General features: G+C 40.5%; 1 protein-coding gene across 1 annotated transcript in view; it reads left to right on the top strand.

Moving 5' to 3' along the window:
* The window catches only part of CYP7B1 (cytochrome P450 family 7 subfamily B member 1), a 182,327-nt gene that overhangs the window by 133,661 nt on the left and 27,185 nt on the right, over positions 1 to 21,481 (top strand). Inside the window, exon 2 of the mRNA XM_060035153.1 lies at positions 20,520 to 20,656. Within this exon, the coding sequence (XP_059891136.1) occupies positions 20,520 to 20,656 (137 nt within the window). The remainder of the gene's footprint in view (positions 1 to 20,519; positions 20,657 to 21,481) is intronic.

Raw genomic sequence — 21,481 nt, 5'->3', positions numbered from 1 at the left:
ACGGGCTGGGTTGGAATCCCATCTCTGCCAATGAATAACAGCTTTGTGACCTTGGAAATTGCCCCCAAGATTTCATGTCTTCATCTGCCACAATGGAGAGCACACACTCTCTTGTGGGGTTGTGGTGAGAATTCGTAGCCACCGGAGTGAAATTCTGGATACACAGAAAGCACTCCAAACTTGACTGTGATCGTTACGATTTAAACACCATGCTAAGGAACTTGTGCTTCATTTTGCTTGTTCCAAGGAGCCAATAAGGATTTTACTCAGCAAAGCGGCCTGGTGTGCCTTCACATTCTGGTTTACTGGGAAGAATAGAATTGACATGATTTGGGCAAGTTGCTTGACCTCTAAGTCTTTGTTCGTCTAGAAAATGGAGACAGTAGTAGAACTTACCTTCTCACCTTATTATGAAGATTAAAGGAGATCATGAACAGCATTGAGCGCTGTGCCTAACCCAACAGTAATCTACCAATACGTGTTAGTTATTATTTTTATCCTCTCTGTAGGGATGAGGCTGAGAGGAAAGAGACCAGTTAGCCAGGAGGCCTTCATTAGGGTCCAGCTGGGAAGCGAGGTCGGGCCAACATCTTGTGAGGTGGGCTGAAGAGCCGGAAGTTGGATATTTAAAAATTAAAATCAATAGGCCTGGGATTCACTGAATGTGGAAGATAATCTTGCTTTACAACATGATTTTTCCTCTACAGAATAAAAACTATAGTTAAAAAATTTATTTTTCTAAGGTATGCATTTCCCAATCAGGTTCACATTCCCTGAATGTCCCTATTAATGAACCACTGCTTTTGAGTGTCACAGCTTAAAGGAAGGGGTTACTTAGAGTTCAACAAAATTGGAACTAGTACGAGAGACCACAGTTGGATTTAACAAATAAACAAAAGTCCAGCAGGAGCTGTGACTTCTAGTCTGTACCAGATCTGCCCCCCCACCTTTACCCTGCACACAAATCTAAATGTATTAAAAGGATTATTAACAACATTAAACAGTTTCACAGAAATCAGCCTAAGCAATGCAAACCATCTGGATATAGCTAGAATCAACTGCTATGGCTCCACTATAAGAGAAAAACAGTTTAAATCATCTCTGGTTCTCAGAAAGAAAGGGGTTCAAAATAAAAAGTGGCTTCATTACAGACAAATGGCAATCAGTCAGAGCTGTTGAACTGGTAGGAACTAACTTTTAAGAACACTGAAGTGGCCTCACGTGGAAGGTTTGGCCGTCTTCTTCCAACCCTTTGCAGAGCCCAGTTTAATTCTCGTCAGAACTTTAATCTGGAAGAAACTTAACAACATTTGATCTAACCCCTCATGTTCAGGAAGGACCACCCTCACACCCCTAAGACCTGTGAGAATGTGTGCGAGTTTCCAAATCTCCTATTCTTATCCTTAGTAGCAATTCCCATTAAGGCTTTATCCTTTATGCTTATATGAAATTTAAAGCTAGTTTAGAGTTTTCCAGTTTAAAGCCACCGTGTTTCACTCTCATTTAATAAGTTAAGAGCTTCAAGTCATCATACATCCTCTTTCACAGCTGCAGGCCCCTATTAAGTTTCCCCTCCATTTTCTGAAAATTTCATGTTTTTCCAACCTCTCAATTATTAGCTTTGTGAGTTTTATTACTACATTTTCCAGGTTAAAGTGTCTCCTCATAGCAGCACAAAGAATCAGAATGATGGCCTCGATTTTGGTATCGCTCAGGAAAGTGTTAGTACCCACTCCTTCGTTCCTTAGTCTGTCTGGTTAGCCTAATACTATACCCACAGGATGGTGTGACAAGTAGCCATCAAAACACCACTTAAGGGCTTCCCTGGTGGCGCAGTGGTTGAGAGTCCGCCTGCCGATGCAGGGGACATGGGTTCGTGCCCCGGTCCGGGAAGATCCCACACGCCGCGGAGCGGCTGCGCCAGTGAGCCATGGCTGCTGAGCCTGCGCGTCCGCAGCCTGTGCTCCGCAACGGGAGAGGCCACAGCAGTGAGAGGCCCGCGTACCGCAAAAACAAACAAACAAACAAAAACACCACTTAACAAGCACTGAAGTTAAATAATACGTTAATGATATGTGTGGAGAAAGGATGTGAACACATCCTTCAGGATTGTGAGTAAACTACTCTGGGAGTTGCACGCCCATGCGGGGATTTGAGCATAATTTTACGTGGCCAAGATGGATACAATCCTTAAATACCACCGTCTTTCTGTTGAGTAACCATATTCCTCTGGCGAGAGTGTATGGAGACCAGACACACAGGGAAGAGGAGCAGATGCATATGGTCTAGGGTTTTAAATTCAACAGAGTGGTGACAGGAAAAATGAAGTACAGAAAAAGTAAATCAAACTAAGTGAGTTACACGGTAGAGCACATAATCCGTTGTCAGCCCTCTCATTATTGTCATGACGATGTATCTCAGTTATCTTTGTGTTTGTACCTAACACCCACCTCCAACAACACTGAGTTCTCCTAGGGAAGATCCTGTGTCTCTTATTCTTCCTCGTGTCCTTGTCACCTAGAACAGCATCTGACACAAATTGAGTACCCAGTAATTGTTTGAATTAATGAATTGATTGATCCGTTGATGAATGGGTCACCCAGGTTAATTGAGATGGCTACACAGAGCCAAAATTCATTTGAAATCATTGGCATCTAAAAGGAGCTATATGACCAGATAAGAGGAATTTTAGGGTCTTCTGTGGCTCAAAGGCCAAATGAAGGTGACAGGTTTTCAGGAATGAAAGCAAGTGTATTCGCATAAAACAGATATATGTCCCAGTGATTTATATGGAAGTTGATAATTAAATGTATGTTACAACAATTCATTTTAAAGTTGTTGTATAGCTAGCTATAATTTGGATATAAAACAAAAGTTAAAATCTTGCTGATTCTCCCAGGGACAGGCTCCTTCAGATGCATCATCACCAGGCCTTAGACACGCTTGGCAACAGTGGCTCTGCTTCTTGCCTTCTTCTGAGAAAGGAACCAAGGAATTCTCAAATGTTAAAATAATAATTTCCAGTCCATACCAAATAAATCACCATCTCTGAGGGTCAGGAGCAGTATATGAAAAAAAATATTCCTGGTGATTCTGTGGTGAATCCAGAGTCAAGTACTATTGGATTAAAATTTGGGAGAAAAAAAAATAATATGAATATACTTTTTGGGATAATCCAACAAGGTAAACACTGGGTAGAAATTAGGATAATGGGTTGTGACCCATTAACAGGACTTGAAATGGACTTAGTGGTTTCCAAAAACATTAAAAAAATAAAATAGGGGCTTCCCTGGTGGCACAGTGGTTCAGGGTCCGCCTGCCGATGCAGGGGACACAGGTTCATGCCCCGGTCCGGGAAGATCCCACATGCCGCAGAGCGGCTGGGCCCGTGAGCCATGGCCGCTGAGCCTGCACGTCCGGAGCCTGTGCTCCACAACGGGAGAGGCCACAACAGTGAGAGCCCTGCGTACCACAAAAAAAAAATAAAATAGAAGAGAAAATATCAGAGTACATCACACATAGTATCATTTCATGACTTTTAGTTACATCTACATATTCATATATCTATAATGTATATGTATCGTCTATCACAATATATATACATTGGATCAAAATGTTTGCAAAATATTGGTCTAGGGTGATGGGAATATATAGCAACACTTTTTCAAAAAAATTTTATTGGAGTATAGTTGATTTACAATGTTGTGTTAGTTTCAGGTGTACAGCAAAGTGAATCAGTTATACATATACATATATATATACACACACTCTTTTTTTTTTAATATTCTTTTCCCATATAGGCCATTACAGAGTATTGAGTAGCGTTCCCTGTGCTATACAGCAGGTTCTTATTAGTTATCTATTTTATATATAGTAGGCAGCACTCTTATTTTGCAATCAGCCTGAGGTCTCCAAAGTACTGTGTAGTTCATTAATCAAAACAAATCTCTTCTGTTTAACTCTTGCTTCAGTCATCTTTGGCTCAGTTACACTACAGTGTCAGATAACTCAGTGGCTTACAACTGAAAGATTTATTTCTTATTCACCCTATATGCCTACCATAAGTCATTGCCTTCATTCGAGTTTCCAGATTTAAGGAGAGTGTTCACTAGGGGACATTTTTTGACTTGCGTCAATGGGAAGAGAACATAGTGAGCCATGAATAAAGCTTCTGCGGGAAGTGGCATGTGTCACTGCTCACAGATCGTTGGCCAATGAGAGTCACATGGTTAAGCCAGGCATCCGCGGGGCATCAGTGAATAATGCTGCTACAGGAAGGAGCAGTGGGTAGTTTGAACACTACTGCAGTTTATCACAGCTCTTAAGCTCTTTCCTTAAAAGTGTATGTTTAAGGAATATCAAGTTCTCATATTCTCTTTGTCCAGGGCTTTACTGAGATTTTGTTAAGAATGAGTTTTCCTGAGGCTTTTTGGATCAATACTGCTGTATATGGTCTCTGACAACTTAGGTGCCACAAATCCTTTAGTCTCCATCACTTTAGTACAAATAGTGCAGCTCTGAGTTGGTGACAGTAAAGGCTAAAACTTTCTGAGACACAGATATCCTCATCTTTTCTTTTGCTTCAGATGCCTATTGTACTTCCAGCAACCAGAGGTGAGTTTTTTAAAACCCAGACATTAAACTAAACTAAGATTTAATTTGAGAAGTTTCTAGAGATAACTCTTCGAATCTGGAGGAAAGGTATGGATGGGATGGGGGATTTGAAACCCTTGGACTACCACACTGTGGCTGATATCAAGTGAGTCATTTTGTTTCCAGAGAATTAATGTTGTTTCCAAAAACTAGCTCTCATACGGCTCATTCATGTAACCTGTGTTGAATATGGAAGTGAGATTTTTGTTCACGCAAGTTTATTACATTCTAGTTTATGAAGCACAGTGGCTATATGTCAGACTTCCTTTGAAGCTGAGCAGGCCCTTTGCTCTGCTACTCCCGCTGAGTCTTTTATTTGAAGTGTTTCTTCATCTTGGCTCATTTGGCCACAAACAGAAGTTGCCCTATGGGAGATAACATCTTATGTTTATTTACTTTGTAGCATTATCAGCCCTGGGCTCATTGCAAGTGAAAAACATATCAGAAAAGAGAAAAATCTGATTTCAGAAAGTCAGTACTCCCTTAACCCTGACATGTGCCTGTCTTTCCTTGGATAGTGTAGTCAGAAAAAAAACAAGTTATTGGATTGGGAGTCAGGAGACCTAGTCCCTGGTCTTTTTTGTTACTATGTGATTTGGGGCATATTATTTTACTTCTCTGATTCTGTTTCTTTATTTGTAAAACGTGATGAGCCTCCCAAAACTCTTCCAGTTTCAGGACCCTGTTCTACTTATGGAATTTTGCAGAAGTCATAGAGAGTGTTCAGCAAAACCATTACAGAAGAGATTTTTTGTTTAGAAAACATGAAAATAAAAATATATTTCTTCATATTTAGAAGTGGTACAAAAATTGCCCACAACATCTAAGTTTAAATGGAATGCTTAAGCTCTGTTAAGTGATCCTTGCCTTTTCTTTACCTAATAACAGAAATTTAAATATCAATATAATTTTTGATGTGATATATTTCATTTAAAGACTTTTCTGACAATGGAAATACGAAATTCATCATATAAGATGCCTCCTTTTTTTTAGCAGGTTCATTGAGATATGCTTTACATATCATGAGATTTGTCCATTTTAAGTGTACAATTTGATAAGCTTTAGTAAATTGATACTGTTGTGCAACCATCACCACATTCCAGTTTAGAACATTTTCATCATCTGGAAAGTTTCCTTATGTCTGTTTGCATTTAATCCCTGCTCCTACCGTCAACCACAAGGGAGAAGTGATCTGCCTTGTGCCTCTATTTTTATCTTTTCTAGAAATTTCCTATAAATAGAATCATGTGTCTGGCTTCTTTCTCCTAGCATAATGCTTTTGAGGTTTATCAATGTTGTTTCATACATCAGTAATTTGTTTCTTTTTCATTGCTGAATAATATTCCATTATATAGGTATACTACCTTTTGCTTATCCACTCACTAGTTGACTGACATTTGAATTGTTCTTAATTTGGGGCAATTATGATGAATGTGCCTACGGACATTCACATACAAGTCTTTGTGTGGACACATATTTTCATTTCTCTTAGGTAGAGAGAGATACCTAGGAGTAGAATTGCCGAATCGTATTGTTAGTGTGTATTTAACATTATAAGAAACTGCTCAGCGCTTTTCCAAAGTGATTATAGTATATTATATTCCCACCAGCAGTGTATGAGCATACCAGTTCTTCCTCATTCTTGCCAATGCTTGCTACCGTCATTCTTCTTGATTTTAGCCATTCTAGTGAGTGAGTAGTAGTATCTCATTTTAGTTTTTAATTTGCATTTCCCTAAAGATTAGTGATGTGGAGCATTTTTTCATGTGTTTATGGGACATTTGTATATTTTTTTGGTGAAATGTCTATTCACATCTTTTGCCCATTTTTTATTGGATTGTCTTCTTACTACAGAGTTATAAGATTTCTTAATATATTTTTTCCAAATCTTCAAGGGACTTTCCATGCCACAAGCATGTACATATGTATGTATATATACACACATACACACACACACACACACACACACATAAACTGCTTGTTTCTTTCATATTCATAATTTGAAATAAAATCCTTTGAAAATAATGGGGTAGAATTTTTAATTCTTGGAAAGAAGCAGAATGAATTTTAAATGGTCATTAACAATCATTAAATTAGTGTTTTGAGGAGTTACCTGTAAGCTCTCAAAGCAGTAGAGTGGTCTTTACAAATCTAATAGTGGCTTCTGTTTTTTCAGTTTGTTCCCTGTTTATAGAGGAGAAAAAAAAAAACATCTTCTGTAGATGCATGAGCGTTCTGTCAAAATCCAAAATCCAGTTCTTTCTGAAGAGGGATAAGGAAGTATCTGAGGAACTAGAAGAGAGAGATTGGAGTCTTTGCTTTTTTTTAATGCTTTTTACTCTACTGAGAGTTAACACATTTGCCTTCTGATGGGTGGTCTGTGGAAAGGATTAATGTATTACTGACATTGGCATCACTTTGGTCAGGTCCTAGTTCAAAATACAGTTACATGTGTGCGTGCACACCTACATACACACACACACACGCACACACACACACGCTTCCTCAAATGAAAAAGAAGAGTCTATCTGTACCTCAGTTCTCCCTGCCAATTCTCCCTAATCCTCGCAGCCCCGGAAACAAGATAATATAACTAATTTACGGGAGTGTTAGAGTAATTTTGGGAGCAATACAGTGAACTAATAAAATCGCTTATTTCACCCTGAAATTTCAACTGAAAACTTGCATAACTCTACACCCCATCATCTTTTCCTCTTTTCTAACTTTTTGATAATATTGTCTATTTATTCTCACCTCCATAAATAGAAATGAACTCTAAGATTTTTTATCTGCAAACATTACTCCAAATGACTTTGGCAATAATCTCCAAAAAAATTAGAATTAAGACAAATTCAAAATTGGTTAATGTTAACTATTTATAGGAAATGTATTTGCATATATTTGTACACTGTGTCCTATTTCTGAAGTCCCTAAAGCAAAATTAGAATTCTTAAAAGATACAGCCTCATCCATGTAACTGGTAGAGAGAGGTAGCTCATTAAAATGATGAGGCCCCTTTCCAATCATGATATGGTGACGTCCACCAGCCTCACCAACACGCACACAGCCTTGTGTTCAAATGTGAGAGAAAGCTAAGATCATGAGACATTGACGAAAGCTTCTATCGTGAAAGAGAGAGACTATGACAAAGAAACAGAAAGAAAAGAAAGGAAACAGACAATTCGAGGACAGAAAAAAATCCTCAAAAAACTATGTTTAATCTTAGAAACAGAAGAAATTGCATTTATAAAACAAGAATGGAATGTAATTTGTATAAGGTAGAAGCAGAGAGCACAAAAGACCTCTTGGAAATTAGAAATCTAAGGTAGAAATAAAATAATCTCTGGAAGGGAAAACGTCAAGAAAGGCTCTTGTTGAGTAGAGCAAAATAAAAATTGATGGAAAATAAGAGAGGAGCTATATGAAAATTACAGGACCGTATGTCTAACCATATTGTGAGTGATTTTAGAGAGGACTGAAAGAGATTGATAAGAATTAGTGATGGGTACACAGAAAACAAGGCAAACACAGAAACAAAGCAATTGAACACTACCTAAGTAATGATCATGGTAAAAACACTGAAAATTGATTTCAGAAAACAAGTGGAAGGGTGCACATAAGAGGGAGAAAAGTGAGCAAAGGACACTGCAATAATTATGTTTAAAATATGTGGAAGAGGGCTTCCCTGGTGGCGCAGTGGTTGAGAGTCCGCCTGCCGATGCAGGGGACACGGGTTCGTGCCCCGGTCCGGGAGGATCCCACATGTCGCAGAGCGGCTGGGCCCGTGAGCCGTGGCCGCTGAGCCTGCGCATCCGGAGCCTGTGCTCCGCAACGGGAGAGGCCACAGCAGTGAGAGGCCCGCGTACCACAAAAAAAAAAAAAAAAAACTATATATATATATATATATATATATATATATATATATATATGGTTATCTTTAATAGAAATTTAGACTTTTCAAGACAACTTTAGAATTGTCTGTATTTAAATGATCTGTATATGCCTTCTGTGTCCCATGTTCTAGCATTAGTGATGATGGAGTTCCTGGAATAGTCATACATTCCTTTTCTGCAGTGACTTAAAATCACCAGCCAAAGTCAGGAACCAGTATTTGGAAAAGAATGGTATTTTCCCTTTCTAAAAGCCCTCTAATTCATGACAAGAGCAAAATGTTGCCTCTCTCAGTGCTGTGTGCTGTATTACAAATGTAGAGATACTATTCGTTTTTGCTATGTTAATGTTTTACCCAATATTCAAATATGGTTCTGAATTATTGCATTATGTAGCATATGGTCCTCAGGCTTTTCATTAGCTTCCCACCTCAGCAAACCAGAATCCCCTTGAATTACCCTTCCTATGGTTCTGACATGCCGGGCTTGATTATTTTAGTGTTGGCCTTCAGAATTTGGACCTTGGTTTCTTCATAGGCTTGTACTGATGAAATTTCATTTGATAACTTGACTATGCATTTCTATATTGTTGGCATTGACCTCTATATTGTCATTCCCAAGGCTCTCTGGGCTAGTCCTCTGTTATAATTTAGTTTCCACAAAACTGTGGGTTCTGATTTTTTATTAAATGTTTCAAAATCAAATGATTTAATCAAATGTAAGAAATGATGAGTTAATGGAATTGATATCTCCTCCATGGAGTCCAATGAAATCCTGTCTGTAAAATAAATTAGCAACTGATCATCTCAGAAATTACAAATTCGGTTGCATGGTTTTCTATTTTAATTAAGGACTTGAAATAACTCTCCATTATGAATCGATTTCCCTCTTTTAGAATTGTCTAGGCCATTTAAACGTTCTTGACCAGCTTCCTCCTAAGATTCAGGGCTCTTCTGAGCCACTCTTGTTCTTCTGAGTGTGTTCATTCAGAGAACATAAAGCCCGGAAAAATGTAAGAAGGTGATTCTGGCGCCCCATTTCCTTACCACCAAATCATATATGGCAGCCCTAAACTAAAATCCAAATCAGGCAAATAAAGGAAGTATGCTAGCAAATGAAAAAATGTCTTAAAAACTGGTACTCTATTGAAAACTTTTAGGAAAGAGAAATAAGGAGAGACCCGTGATTATATTTATATTTTAGATACTCCCCAGTAGTAATGTGAAGATGGTGATAGCAGCTAACACTTAGTGTTTACTATGTGAAGGCATTGTCTTCAGTTCTTTACATGCACTAACTTATTTAATTCTCATATGACGAAAGTACAGTGGTAGAATGTCCATTCTACAGATGAGGAACCTGAGGCACAGATAAGTTAAGCAAATTGGCTAAAGTCACCAAATTGGTGGTAGTTTGCAGAGACCCAGATCTGAGCCACACAGTGTAGCGAGATTAATCAGGAGTTATTGTGTAGCAGCGAACACAAGAACAGGTGAGGGGGCTTCCCTGGTGGCGCAGTGGTTGAGAGTCCGCCTGCCGATGCAGGCGACGCGGGTTCGTGCCCCGGTCCGGGAAGATCCCACATGCCGTATAGTGGCTGGGCCCGTGAGCCATGGCCGCTGAGCCTGCGCGTCCGGAGCCTGTGCTCCACAATGGGAGAGGCCACAACACTGAGAGGCCCGCGTACCGCAAAAAAAAAAAAAAAGAACAGATGAGGGCTGGACCTATGCCCTACTTAGCCCAAGGTGAAGTTTATAAAGAAATGATATTCCAGTATTGTGGTCATTATGAAGCCTGCTTGAGACTCAATTAAGTTTTAAATTATAGTTTTATAAAATATGCCTTGACATTATTACTCCATGGTACCAACCTGGGCATTCCTCACAGCAAACAAACAAACAAACAAACAAAAAAACCCTCAATCATAGACCTCTCAGAGTAAAATCCTCCACGGATGTGGTTTGGCTTCTTAGCCAAAGAAGCATCTACAAATCACTCACTTGATCAAGGCATTAGTATAAATCTGCTAATGGAATCGAGTTTAGAAGGCACATTGTACAGACAAAGCTTTGTTCAGATCACACAATTGCATAGATGAACTGACAGTTAAAGATTCAACTGGAATATGGCTTGAAGAGTTATGCTCTAGGGTGTAAAGATACATTTAGTTACGTTTGTATTAGTTTTGCTCTGATTTCATGCCAATAATGGAGACATTTGTAACCATTAAGCATTGCTTGCTTTTACATTGCCATTACATTGAATGCTTTGATCAAAAGTGCTTGAATCGTGAATATCTTTGCTACTGGGAAATTAAGTCAAGTTTTAAGTCAGTTGCCATCCTGATAGAGCCAAAACATTTCAAGAGTAAAGGTCTTGTTTCTGCCAAAGTTAACAGATCTTCGTAGAGTGGTACAGAGGTTACCAACGAGCAGAGAATAGAATCATTGATAGACTGAAAAGTGGCATTTTTATCCAGGAATTTTTCGTGTATTTTTTTGTGAGGCAGAGGTTGTGTGAACACCAGGTGCCAATCACACAGCACCAGTGGATTTGCAAGATTATAGGACTGGGGAAAAAATGAAGATTAAGCACAGGGTACAATGGAGATTATCTATGGTAATGAATTGTATAATTTCTCTAGACAGAGTTGGATTAATGCTCATCCTGAAAAGAGATTACAGGAGGTCTGATTCTTGCAGTAAACAAATATTAAGCAGATCATACATGTACCGCATATGAATCAAGAGTCCTAAAGCATATATGATTCATCATTTACAAGGGGAAACAACCTGTGCCCTAACTGTGCACATGAGATGCACTGGAGTCTTGTGAGGGGGGTAGAGACAGTGTCCTCTGTGCCGCAAGCCTTCTTCCTTCAAAGCCTTGAAGGGTCTATCAGGTTGTCACAGCCCAGCAGCTGCAACCCCAGTTGTGACGAGCACCCCGCCCTCCCGCGGCTGTCGCGGAAACCAACTGTGCCTGCCCCATTGGCAGGTTGCCTGGACCCTGGAAGAAGTAATGGGGGATCCGGGTGGCACAGTGTGTCCATGCTTTGTACAGTTACAGAGTCTGACCCCCAGGGTCTGCTCTTCCTTTTTGGGGTGTGGTCGTTTGTGGCATGGGGTGCGCGCATCCTCAGGGTGGACCTCAGGCTGCTGCCCCACTCCCCAACCTCGGAAACGTTGCGCTCAGTTTTAGAATCAGCGTTTGATTGATTTGTAGAGCTTTTGCCATCGACTGCTTTTTAGAACACAGTGCTCTCTGTACCTGCCTTTCGTGTTCACACTAAAATAGCATCTTCTTTAAATTTCCACACAATACACTGAGAAGGGCACACTTCGGTGAGATTCTTTCCAAAAATGTTAACAACCTCAGTCTAATCATGCGAAAACATCAGACAACCCAGGTTGAGAGACATCCTACAAAATCAATGACAAATAATCTTCAAAAGCAGTATGTTTTTGTCATGCAGGTCAGATGACCAGAGGGCCAAACCCCTATAATTTCGCCACCCCAAAATAATGACCATTAACATCTTAAAGCATACTAGAGTCTTTGCATTTCTATTCCCATATTTTCTTTAAGGAAAATAATATTATTCTGTTGTGCCTGTGGTTACTTAACGCTTTATTCACTTAAAGGTGTCCTGTGAACAAATTTCTCTGAGAAATAAGTATTGGTGGACTCTGAGGTGAGTGTCTCTGTCTGTGGATGAGGACTCAGGGCGGAGACCTTCACATCGTGTCATTGCCGCTCACCCTTCTTCACAAGGTGGAGCCGTGGACGCCACCAGCTCAGCCCACCAGGCACTTTGTAGTCAGGGAGTCGTTCCATACAATTTAGCTCTTCCCCTTCTTGAGCTGCAGGCATCCAGGGAACTTCCGTGATTTGCTCTAAAAAGTGCCTCCCTTGCTGGAATTGAGGGTGAGAAATTTCTTGAGCAGGTTTTCACATTCAGTGGACAAGTAGAAGGAAGTATGGTGGATTCCACTCAGTACCTGTTCCTCCTGTTCCTTTAAGCTCTGTCCATCAAAAGGCAGGGATCAGTGACCAGTGTATTTATAGGATGACTCAGGCTCCCCACATCCACTGTGAGGCCATCTTACTTCTGGCCTTGACGGCACAAGGGGGTGGGGGGCTGGCACACAGGATATCCCACTTACTGCCAAAGGTGAATTCGTGGCTGAAGCCAAGGTCTGCAACCTTGACATTCAGGTCAGCACCCAGGGTGGATTTTCTGGCTGCAATACTGTACCGTGGACATTCTTTGCCAGAATTTGCCTGGAGCCTCTTTCTCTTTCATGCTGCCATGATCCACCAGGTAATGGAACATCTCACCTTCGCCAGCATACTCCACGACAAGATAGAGTGTTTCCTCCGTCTCCGTCACTTCATATAATTTCGTCGTGTTGGGGTGACCCAAGGCCTTCATTATCTTGACTTTGTGGGATCGTCTCTGGAGCCCCGAGGAGTTCTGCTGGCTCTTGTTAATGACCTTCACGGCCACCTCTTTCCCAGTCAGGATGTGCCGGGGCCACCTCACCTTGGTGAAGGTATACTTGTCGGTGGTCATTGCCCACGTGGGTCTCATCCTTCTCCTTGGCAGACGTGGAGGTAAGAGGCCTTGCAGCAGGTTGCCTTTTACTGCATAGACAAAGTGCCCCAAGGTCAGCTTAAAATTGAGAAAAGCTGGTGAAAAACTTGATCCAAATCACCTCAAAAGAAAATCACCTCCAAAGCCCACCTGAAAAACTGATCTTTATAAAAGAACCAAAGCACAGGGCCAGACAAAAATGAAGGTAAACAAACAACAGATATTAACAAACAGACTTTCTGAAGTGAGAAAAATGAATAAAGAAAAAAATGGGAAAACCGGTATAAAGAAAAAAGACAAATGAGAAAAAGAAATTTTAAAAAAATGAGAAAAATCAAAAAGAGTAAAGGAAAAGTGAAAAAAAATAATAGTAAACAAAATAGTCAAAAACCCTGCAATGCCAAGGAAGAAACTAACTTTGGTCAAAGTCCCTCAGGTCACTGAAAACCAGCTTCCTGAGCTAAAAGATACAAAAAAAACTTAGTCCAGGCAGGGTCTTAAATAGGTGCTTGGAATTCCATTACAATGGCTCCTTATGAGGTCATAGCGAGAAATGGACCTAACTGGTTGAGGACCATCCACAGTAGATGTTCTCACTTTTTGGTGTCTAGAACTCTTCACTCCTAAAAAAAAAAAGAAAAAGTTGCAGATTGTACCAGTTTACATACTGACCAATCCTAAAATCTAGAATTGCCTGTCTTTTGTAAAAATCTCTTTAACTTTTTTTAAAAAATGGAAACTGATATATGTTTCCTGCTTAAAATTCATTATATATATGCTTTCTTTTTTACAGCAGTTTAAGGTTTACAAAAAAAAGGAGAGGAAATTGCAGAGTTCCCCAAACCTCCTCCTGACCCTCCCAACAACATAGTTTTCCATCTTCTTAACATCTTGCATCAGTATGTACATTTGTTACAATTGACTCAACATTAATTCATTACTATTCACTAGAGTCGTAAAGTTTACATTGGGGTTCACTTTTTGTGTTGTACATTATGTGGGTTTTGACAAATGTATAATGACATGTATCCACCATTACAGTGACATATAGAATAGTTTTACTGCCCTAAAGATCCTGTGTTCAACCTGTTCATTCTGCTTTCCTTCTCCCCTAACAACTTGCAGCTACTGATCTTTTAACAATCCCCATAGTTTTACTGTTTCCAGTTCATATGATTGTAATCATAATGTATGTAGCCTTTTCAGATTGGCTCCTTTCACTTAGCAATATGTAGTTAAGGTTCCTCCAAGTCTTGTTAGGACATGATAGCTATTTCATTTTATAGCTAAATAATATTCCACTACGTGGACTTATATAGAAGTTTGCTTATTCATTCACCAGTTTAAAGACATCTTGGGACTTCCCTGGTGGCACAGTGGTTAAGAATCCACCTGCCACTGCAGGGGACTCCAGTTCGATCCCTGGTCCGGGAAGATTCCACATGCCAAGGAGCAACTAAGCCCGTACACCATAACTACCGAGCCCACATGCTGCAACTACTGAGCCCACGCACCGCAACTACTGAGCCCGCGTGCTGCAAGTACTGAAGCAAGGCACCTAGAGCCCATGCTCCGCAGCAAGAGAAGCCACTGCAATGAGAAGCCCCTGCACCATGGCGAAGAGTAGCCCCCGCTCGCCAGAACTAGAGAAAGCCTGTGTGCAGCAACGAAGACCCAGCACAGCCATAAATAAATAAATAAAGTTTTAAAAATTGGATTATTAAAAAAAAAGGACATCTTTATTGCTCTCAAGTTTTGGCAGTTATGAAAAATTTGCTGAAAACATTTGCATGCAGGTTTTTTGTGTAGACACAAAATTTCCACTCACTTGGGTAAATACCAAGTATCATAATTGCCGGGTTGTATGGTATTATGTTTAGTTTTACAAGAAACAGTCAACCGTCTTCCCAAGTGGCTGTACCATTTTACATTCCCACCAACAAGGAGAGTTCCTGTGGCTCCACATCCATGTCTGGATTTGGGGCTGTCCATGTTTTGAGTTTAGCCATCTCGTTGTTTCAATTTGCAGTTCCCTGATATCATACAATGTGGAGCATTTCATAGGCTTAGTTTCCATCTGCATATCTTCCTTGATATGATGTCTGTTCAAACCTTTTGCCCATTTAAAATTTTTTTTCTTATTGTTGAGTTTTCAGGGTTCTTTGTACATGTGGGATACTGGTCCTTTATTAGAAGTGTGTTTTGCAAAGATTGTTCTTCCAGCCTGCAGCTTGGGTTTTCATTCTCCTTTTAATACCCAAAGGGTTCTTTGCAAAGCAGGAGGAGGAGCTGGTGCTCTCTGGCTCACAACCTTCCCACTGTGTTTGCCTCCTGCACATGCACTTGACCCTTTCCCCCCACCCAGTAGAGTCCCTCAGCCCGACGCTGCCCTAACTCCTCAACTTTTTCACCTGCCATTGACACAAGTTTATGTGGTGTGTCCAACAGACTCATAATGAATGTTTGCAGATGAAAAAGGCCATGTGGCTCCCAGGCCAGCAAACAACTTCCTAGAGTTGAAGATTGGTCACACCTGTTCCTGGAAGCAGCCTACCCTGCCATGCCGTGCATCCTGCCATGGTCCTTCCCAGAGTCCCAGCTTAGCATGATGTGGCCTGACTAGTTTTTCCCTGTCCTTCCACTTCCTTTCTTTCTCTTTCTCCTTAATGCCCACCCCCCAAATTCCTGTTTGCATCTTATGCAGAGACATTTCATTAACTCTTGGACCAGGTCACGTCCAGAGAACCTCATCATAAACAGACACACACCTGGTGAAGCTGTTCTGAATAATGATCATTCTTTCCTTGAGAAAGTCAGCTCTTTGCAGAGACTTCGGGCCTGTTCACCTGAAGTTATTGAGTCTTTGTATATCTGGGCGTTTAACAACTTCATTTAGCCAGTGGTTGGAAGGATAGGGAAGTCCATGCTTCAACCCTGAGCAGCTCCATGAAAGGTATAGATAAGCAGGGAGGGTTGACAAACCAAAGAGTCCAGGCTGAGCAAAACCACTTCCAGGCACTGCTTGCAATATACAAATAACAAGAAAACTAACCCGGCTCTGTGTACCAGCTACTTTCAAATACTCTATCTCAGCCTGATTGGTAAATCTCTAAATTGAATATTATTATTCTCATTCAGGGGAAGAAACTGAGCATCTATCTACACATAGCTAGCATTGGGATTTAAAATTTCCCAGGACAAGTCAGATGTGCAGAAATGTAACTTTAATTCTTTATAACTGAACTCAAATTTCCAAGCCCCTATTTCTGCTGATGGCAGAAAACACTGAATATTTGCACTGAGAAGTTGCTCAGTCACTTCTTGTTTAAAACTGGGTCTCTTTTATACAAAGATTAAATGAGATTTGGGATTCTCTCTTCCCCTTCCTTTCTGTTGATCTGGTGAGTCCTGTTGTACAGATGTTCATGCTGTTCGTCTTTGCTTCCTGGGGGTGCCTCCTGGCTAGGGTTTGGGGAGTGGTCCTCCCCCTTTGTATCCCTTACTGAAGTGCTCCGGTTGGCTGTCCCTCACCTGGTTTCCAGAGAGAGCAAAGCATGGGTGTCTATTGCTGCACCTGGGCACTTGCTGAGGCTGCTAGGACGCCAAGGCTCAGACACTCCTCCATACACTCCTCCTCAGGGACCTTCCATCCACAGCCCTGCGGTGAGGCTCCCTCTCACCAGTATCCTGAAGAGCATGTGGATCCTTAACTCTCCAGAGTGTGGGAACATTTCTAGGCATCCCGGTGCCCCCACTGGAGCCAAAACATAGTGGAGGAATAGAGGATGTTTCTAGAATACAGTTCTAAGAGACACTATAAGGCGAATGACATTTCCAGTCAAGTAGCTTCCAGAGTAAGTCAAGGAAGCATAAAACAGAGCAGCTTCAAAAGTGCCTTGCTGGGGCTTCCCTGGTGGCGCAGTGGTTGAGAGTCCGCCTGCTGATGCAGGGGACACGGGTTCGTGCCCCAGTCCAGGAAGATCCCACATGCCGCGTCCGTGAGCCACGGCCGCTGAGCCTGCGCGTCCGGAGCCTGTGCTCCGCAAGGGGAGAGGCCACAACAGTGAGAGGCCCGCGTACCAAAAAAAAAAAAAAAAAAAAAAAAAATGTGCCTCGCTCAACAGCAAAGTTTGTTCCAAAGGTCAGTGTTATCTTCGGTTACTGCAACGCCCTTCAGTTGTGTAGTTTCTGAAATTTTAACCACCCACACAAAGAAAATCTTTATTAATTAGGAAAAATTAAAAAATTATTAAGGTAACATTGCAGATATTAGGTGACCTGATACGAATATATTAAGTCTTTATCAATTTTTAATCAACACGTAATTTTATTTTTCCTGGATTGCTGTGCATGTATCAAGGTTGCTCCCTACTTGCTTAGGAGGTTATTTCAATAACGGGATTCCTAGCCTAGAATGATCATGGGAAAAATGGAAAAGAAATTACTTTGACAAGTATAGATTGCTTTGGAAAGTGTTGGCCTTTAAATGTCTAGGGGAACAATGTGTGACAGGTCAGATCTTCTACCTGTTTATTAAACGCAAGGAGTAGCAGAAAGACAAACTTCATATGTCGTTGGAACCCAAGTATTCTGTGTTGGTCCACTCTTAAATTTTATGTGCTTCTTTTTCACCAAAGGAAAATGTCTAAAATGTCTTTTATATTTTATAGCTATCTTATGTATTTAGATTCTTCTCCACTTTTTGCTTCCAGACAAGTTTGGACCGTACTTGACACGTTGCATAAAGTTTAAGATGTGTCCTACAACTTGTAAGGAAGACCTTGCAAGCAGTGATGCAGTGGTCTATGCATAGAACATGGGTTTAATCATTGAGAACCTTTGTAAGCTTTAATTTGTATAATTTACAGGATATGTCCTTGTGGTCTGTTAAATAGTGAAGAGGATATTTGAGGAAGTGTATATTGTTTGAGTAGGAAAAAGAGGGATGTGGACCATTGATTTGGGGGGAGTTTTTTAGTTACCCTCCATTGTTTCATGACCTGCTCCTCTTAAGCTTTGGAACTGGAGCACCACCAATAAGTGTTAAGCATCCTATCCCTTCACTCAGCAGTGAGCAGTCAGTATTTCATTTTCAAAGTCACAGAGCATGAGAGAGACAAATAGCAGTATTTGTGCTGTGCCAGGTGTCAGCAGGCCTTTCTGGTTCATTATGGTGATGTCTTTCCTCCCTAAATAATTTTTACAAATACACTGATGAAGACAGATTTCTGTTATTTGTCTTCGATGGGTCGTAAGTTGAACTAGTACTATATTTTTTCCTGAAAATATGCATAGTTGTGACATGGTGTTTAATAGTTTGAGGCTTATTTCTGCCAGAATGAGCACAGCTGAAAGGAATGATGACCCTTTCATCTTTGTAACAATAAAATGGTTTCCTAATGTGTTTCCCTCACTTTGAATGTTAAGTTCATATTCCCCTGGATTTCTGAGCTCCATCTTTTACCCCCTCGGAAACCCCGTGAAGAATACAACTTTGGACCGCGTGACAGAGCACAGAGGATGAAATGAGTTGCATTAAATAATGATATGACAAAAAGCCTTTCAAAATCTTTGTCACAATGCAACATTCAAGTAACATTAAACAGAACAGTATAAGTAGGCCACAGAAGAGAGTTCATATCTTGAAAGGAAATTTTGTGAACTAGATCACTTGCAGATTTTGGAAGAGTCATTGGTGAAGAGCCTTCATGCTGTGGCTGGGGATCTACTCTCCAGTCGCATGTGCAGTCTTTTCTCGTTTATCAGTCTTTGGACCTAAAATTAACTGTTGCAGTGTTTTCTTGGTACACTTGTATATTTCTCAAAAAAGCAAGTCTTCATTGCTCAAGTTACATTCAAGAAAATCATGGGGAGTGGGGTGAAGAATAAGATGCACATTTCTATGCAATGTTTCCTGTCTTCCTATTCTAAGTATATGTATTTAAACAACAGCATATATTTTGTATATTAGTATAAAGATAAACTGTCCTCTAAAAACAGAAAGCAAAGTTTTGATACTGATTTCCTTTATTTCTAGCACACCTTGGATTTATTTTGTTTCAGTTTATTTTTCCCCTGAAAAATCTGATATTTCTTTTTTTTTTTTCTTTTAACTTTAATTCTACCATGTTGGGTTGTGGGAAAATAGAAGCTTCTGATAGGGTTAATCTAGCTACATAGAATTCCGTGCTGAGTATGAACATAATCTTGATCTTTGATTAGATCTGAGCTTGTAATATCTTGTGATTAATCAAAATGGGTTGTACTGTGTGTAGTATAAGTCATCTTCACAGATGGGATAGAGTATCATCAGAGTTCTCTTGAATATTTGTTTTAATCCCTTCTAGGATAAAATGGCTTTGGATCTTTTTTTAAACTTTACATCAGATTGAGTTCACCAAATAAATGACTAGGAAGAAACATTTTATTTTATTTTTTGGCTGCGTTGGGTCTTCGTTGCTGCACTCAGGCTTTTTCTAGCTTTGGCGAGCGGGGGCTACTCTTGGTTGCAGTGCACGGGCTTCTCATTGCGGTGGCTTCTCTTGTTGCGGAGCACAGGCTCTAGAGCGCAGGCTCAGTAGTTGTGGTGCACAGGCTTAGCTGCTCTGCGGCATGTGGGATCTTCCCGGACCGGGGCTCGAACCCATGTCCCCTACATTGGAAGGCGGATTCTTAACCACCGCGCCACCGGGGAAGTCCCAAGGAAGAAATTTTGAAGTCCGGTTTTGCTAGGATTATAGGTCAAAAAAGAAGAAACTTGGTTTTTAATTCACAGTATTTCAGTGTTTCACTGAACACACTTCGTATGTTAAAAAGAGTTATCTTGTAAAATTTAACAAATATTCCTATTTATTTGTAGTTTGAATAAAACTCTTCATAAAAGAATATAACAAAACACCCTTCATGGAAATAATGTTGAAGTTCTTGTTCTCAACAGCATAAAAGATTTTTCAAGATTAATAATCTCCCCTCTTCTAATTATGTAATTCCAGTCTAGTTGAAATCTGACAGCAAAGAGCTTTACTTTGGCAACTAAACTACCTGACATCTAACCCCCAGAGCACAGCAAGAGTGCTCAAACACAAAATGTTTACTGAATATGTCTGTCATTTCAGCCAACCATTTGGGCCTCACAAGACACAATTTCTCACAAAAGTTGCTCACCAAAAATTGTAAATTGAACTGTCTGCCCCAGAGCCACACACACTGGAGGGGCTCAATAAATACATGTTGATGATTATATATGAATCATTGAATAAAAGAACTGAAAAAAAAAACTGTACAATTCATCCAGTCTACTTCTAGACTGGATTAATGACCCACAGGTATTAAAATAAGAATGATTTAATTTCTCTCTCCTTTTTTTTTTTTTTCTATAGGAGACCTGGTGAACCTCCATTGATAAAAGGCTGGCTTCCTTACTTTGGAGAAGCCCTGAAATTACAAAAAGATCCCCTAGGTTTCATGACTACTCTTCAAAAGCAGTATGGTGACGTTTTCACTCTTTTCCTTGGGGGTAAGTGGCACTTAAGTTGGGGGTAAGTGGCACAATAAGTTCCTTACTTGTATCATAATTTCTCACTTGTTCTTTAATGTTGTTATATTTTTCTCTAGGCAAAATATGGAATATTTGTACATTATTGTTTTATTTGTAGGCTACTGCAAAAGAAAACTATGTTTTTGAGTACAGTAATCCTCACATTAAAAAACAAAGTATAGAATTCTCTTGAGGGTCCCTAGGGAACCCCGCTCTCCTGGTATCACCTGTCGTTTGGTTTGGTGTAGCTTACCTTTAAGAATTGTTTCTTGAGAAGCTAGAGTACGTTAATGGACTTGATTTTGTAGAGCAGTTTTAGGTGTACAGAAAACTGATCAGACAGTACAGACAGTTCCCATATATCTCCTCTTTCCCCTGATCATAATTCCCCCTGTTATGAACATCTTATATTAGTGTGGCACATTTGTTGCAACTGATGAGCCAGTATGGATACAACATTAAAAGTCTGTGGTTTTGGCTTCCCTGGTGGCGCAGTGGTTGAGAGTCTGCCTGCCGATGCAGGGGACATGGGTTCGTGCCCCGGTCTGGGAAGATCCCACATGCCGCGGAGCGGCTGGGCCCGTGAGCCATGGCCGCTGAGTCTGCGCGTCCGGAGCCTGTGCTCCACAACAGGAGAGGCCACAACAGTGAGAGGCCCACGTACCGCAAAAAAAAAAAATCTGTGGTTTAGGGGCTTCCCTGGTGGGGCAGTGGTTAAGAATCCTCCTGCCAATGCAGGGGACACGGGTTCGAGCCCTGGTCCAGGAAGATCCCACATGCCACAGAGCAACTAAGCCCATGCAC

Source organism: Delphinus delphis, chromosome 17 (genome assembly GCF_949987515.2).
Source record: "Delphinus delphis chromosome 17, mDelDel1.2, whole genome shotgun sequence".
NCBI lineage: Eukaryota > Metazoa > Chordata > Mammalia > Artiodactyla > Delphinidae > Delphinus > Delphinus delphis.
Note: the sequence above shows the minus strand (reverse complement) of the source record. Positions and strands in the feature narration are given on the sequence as shown.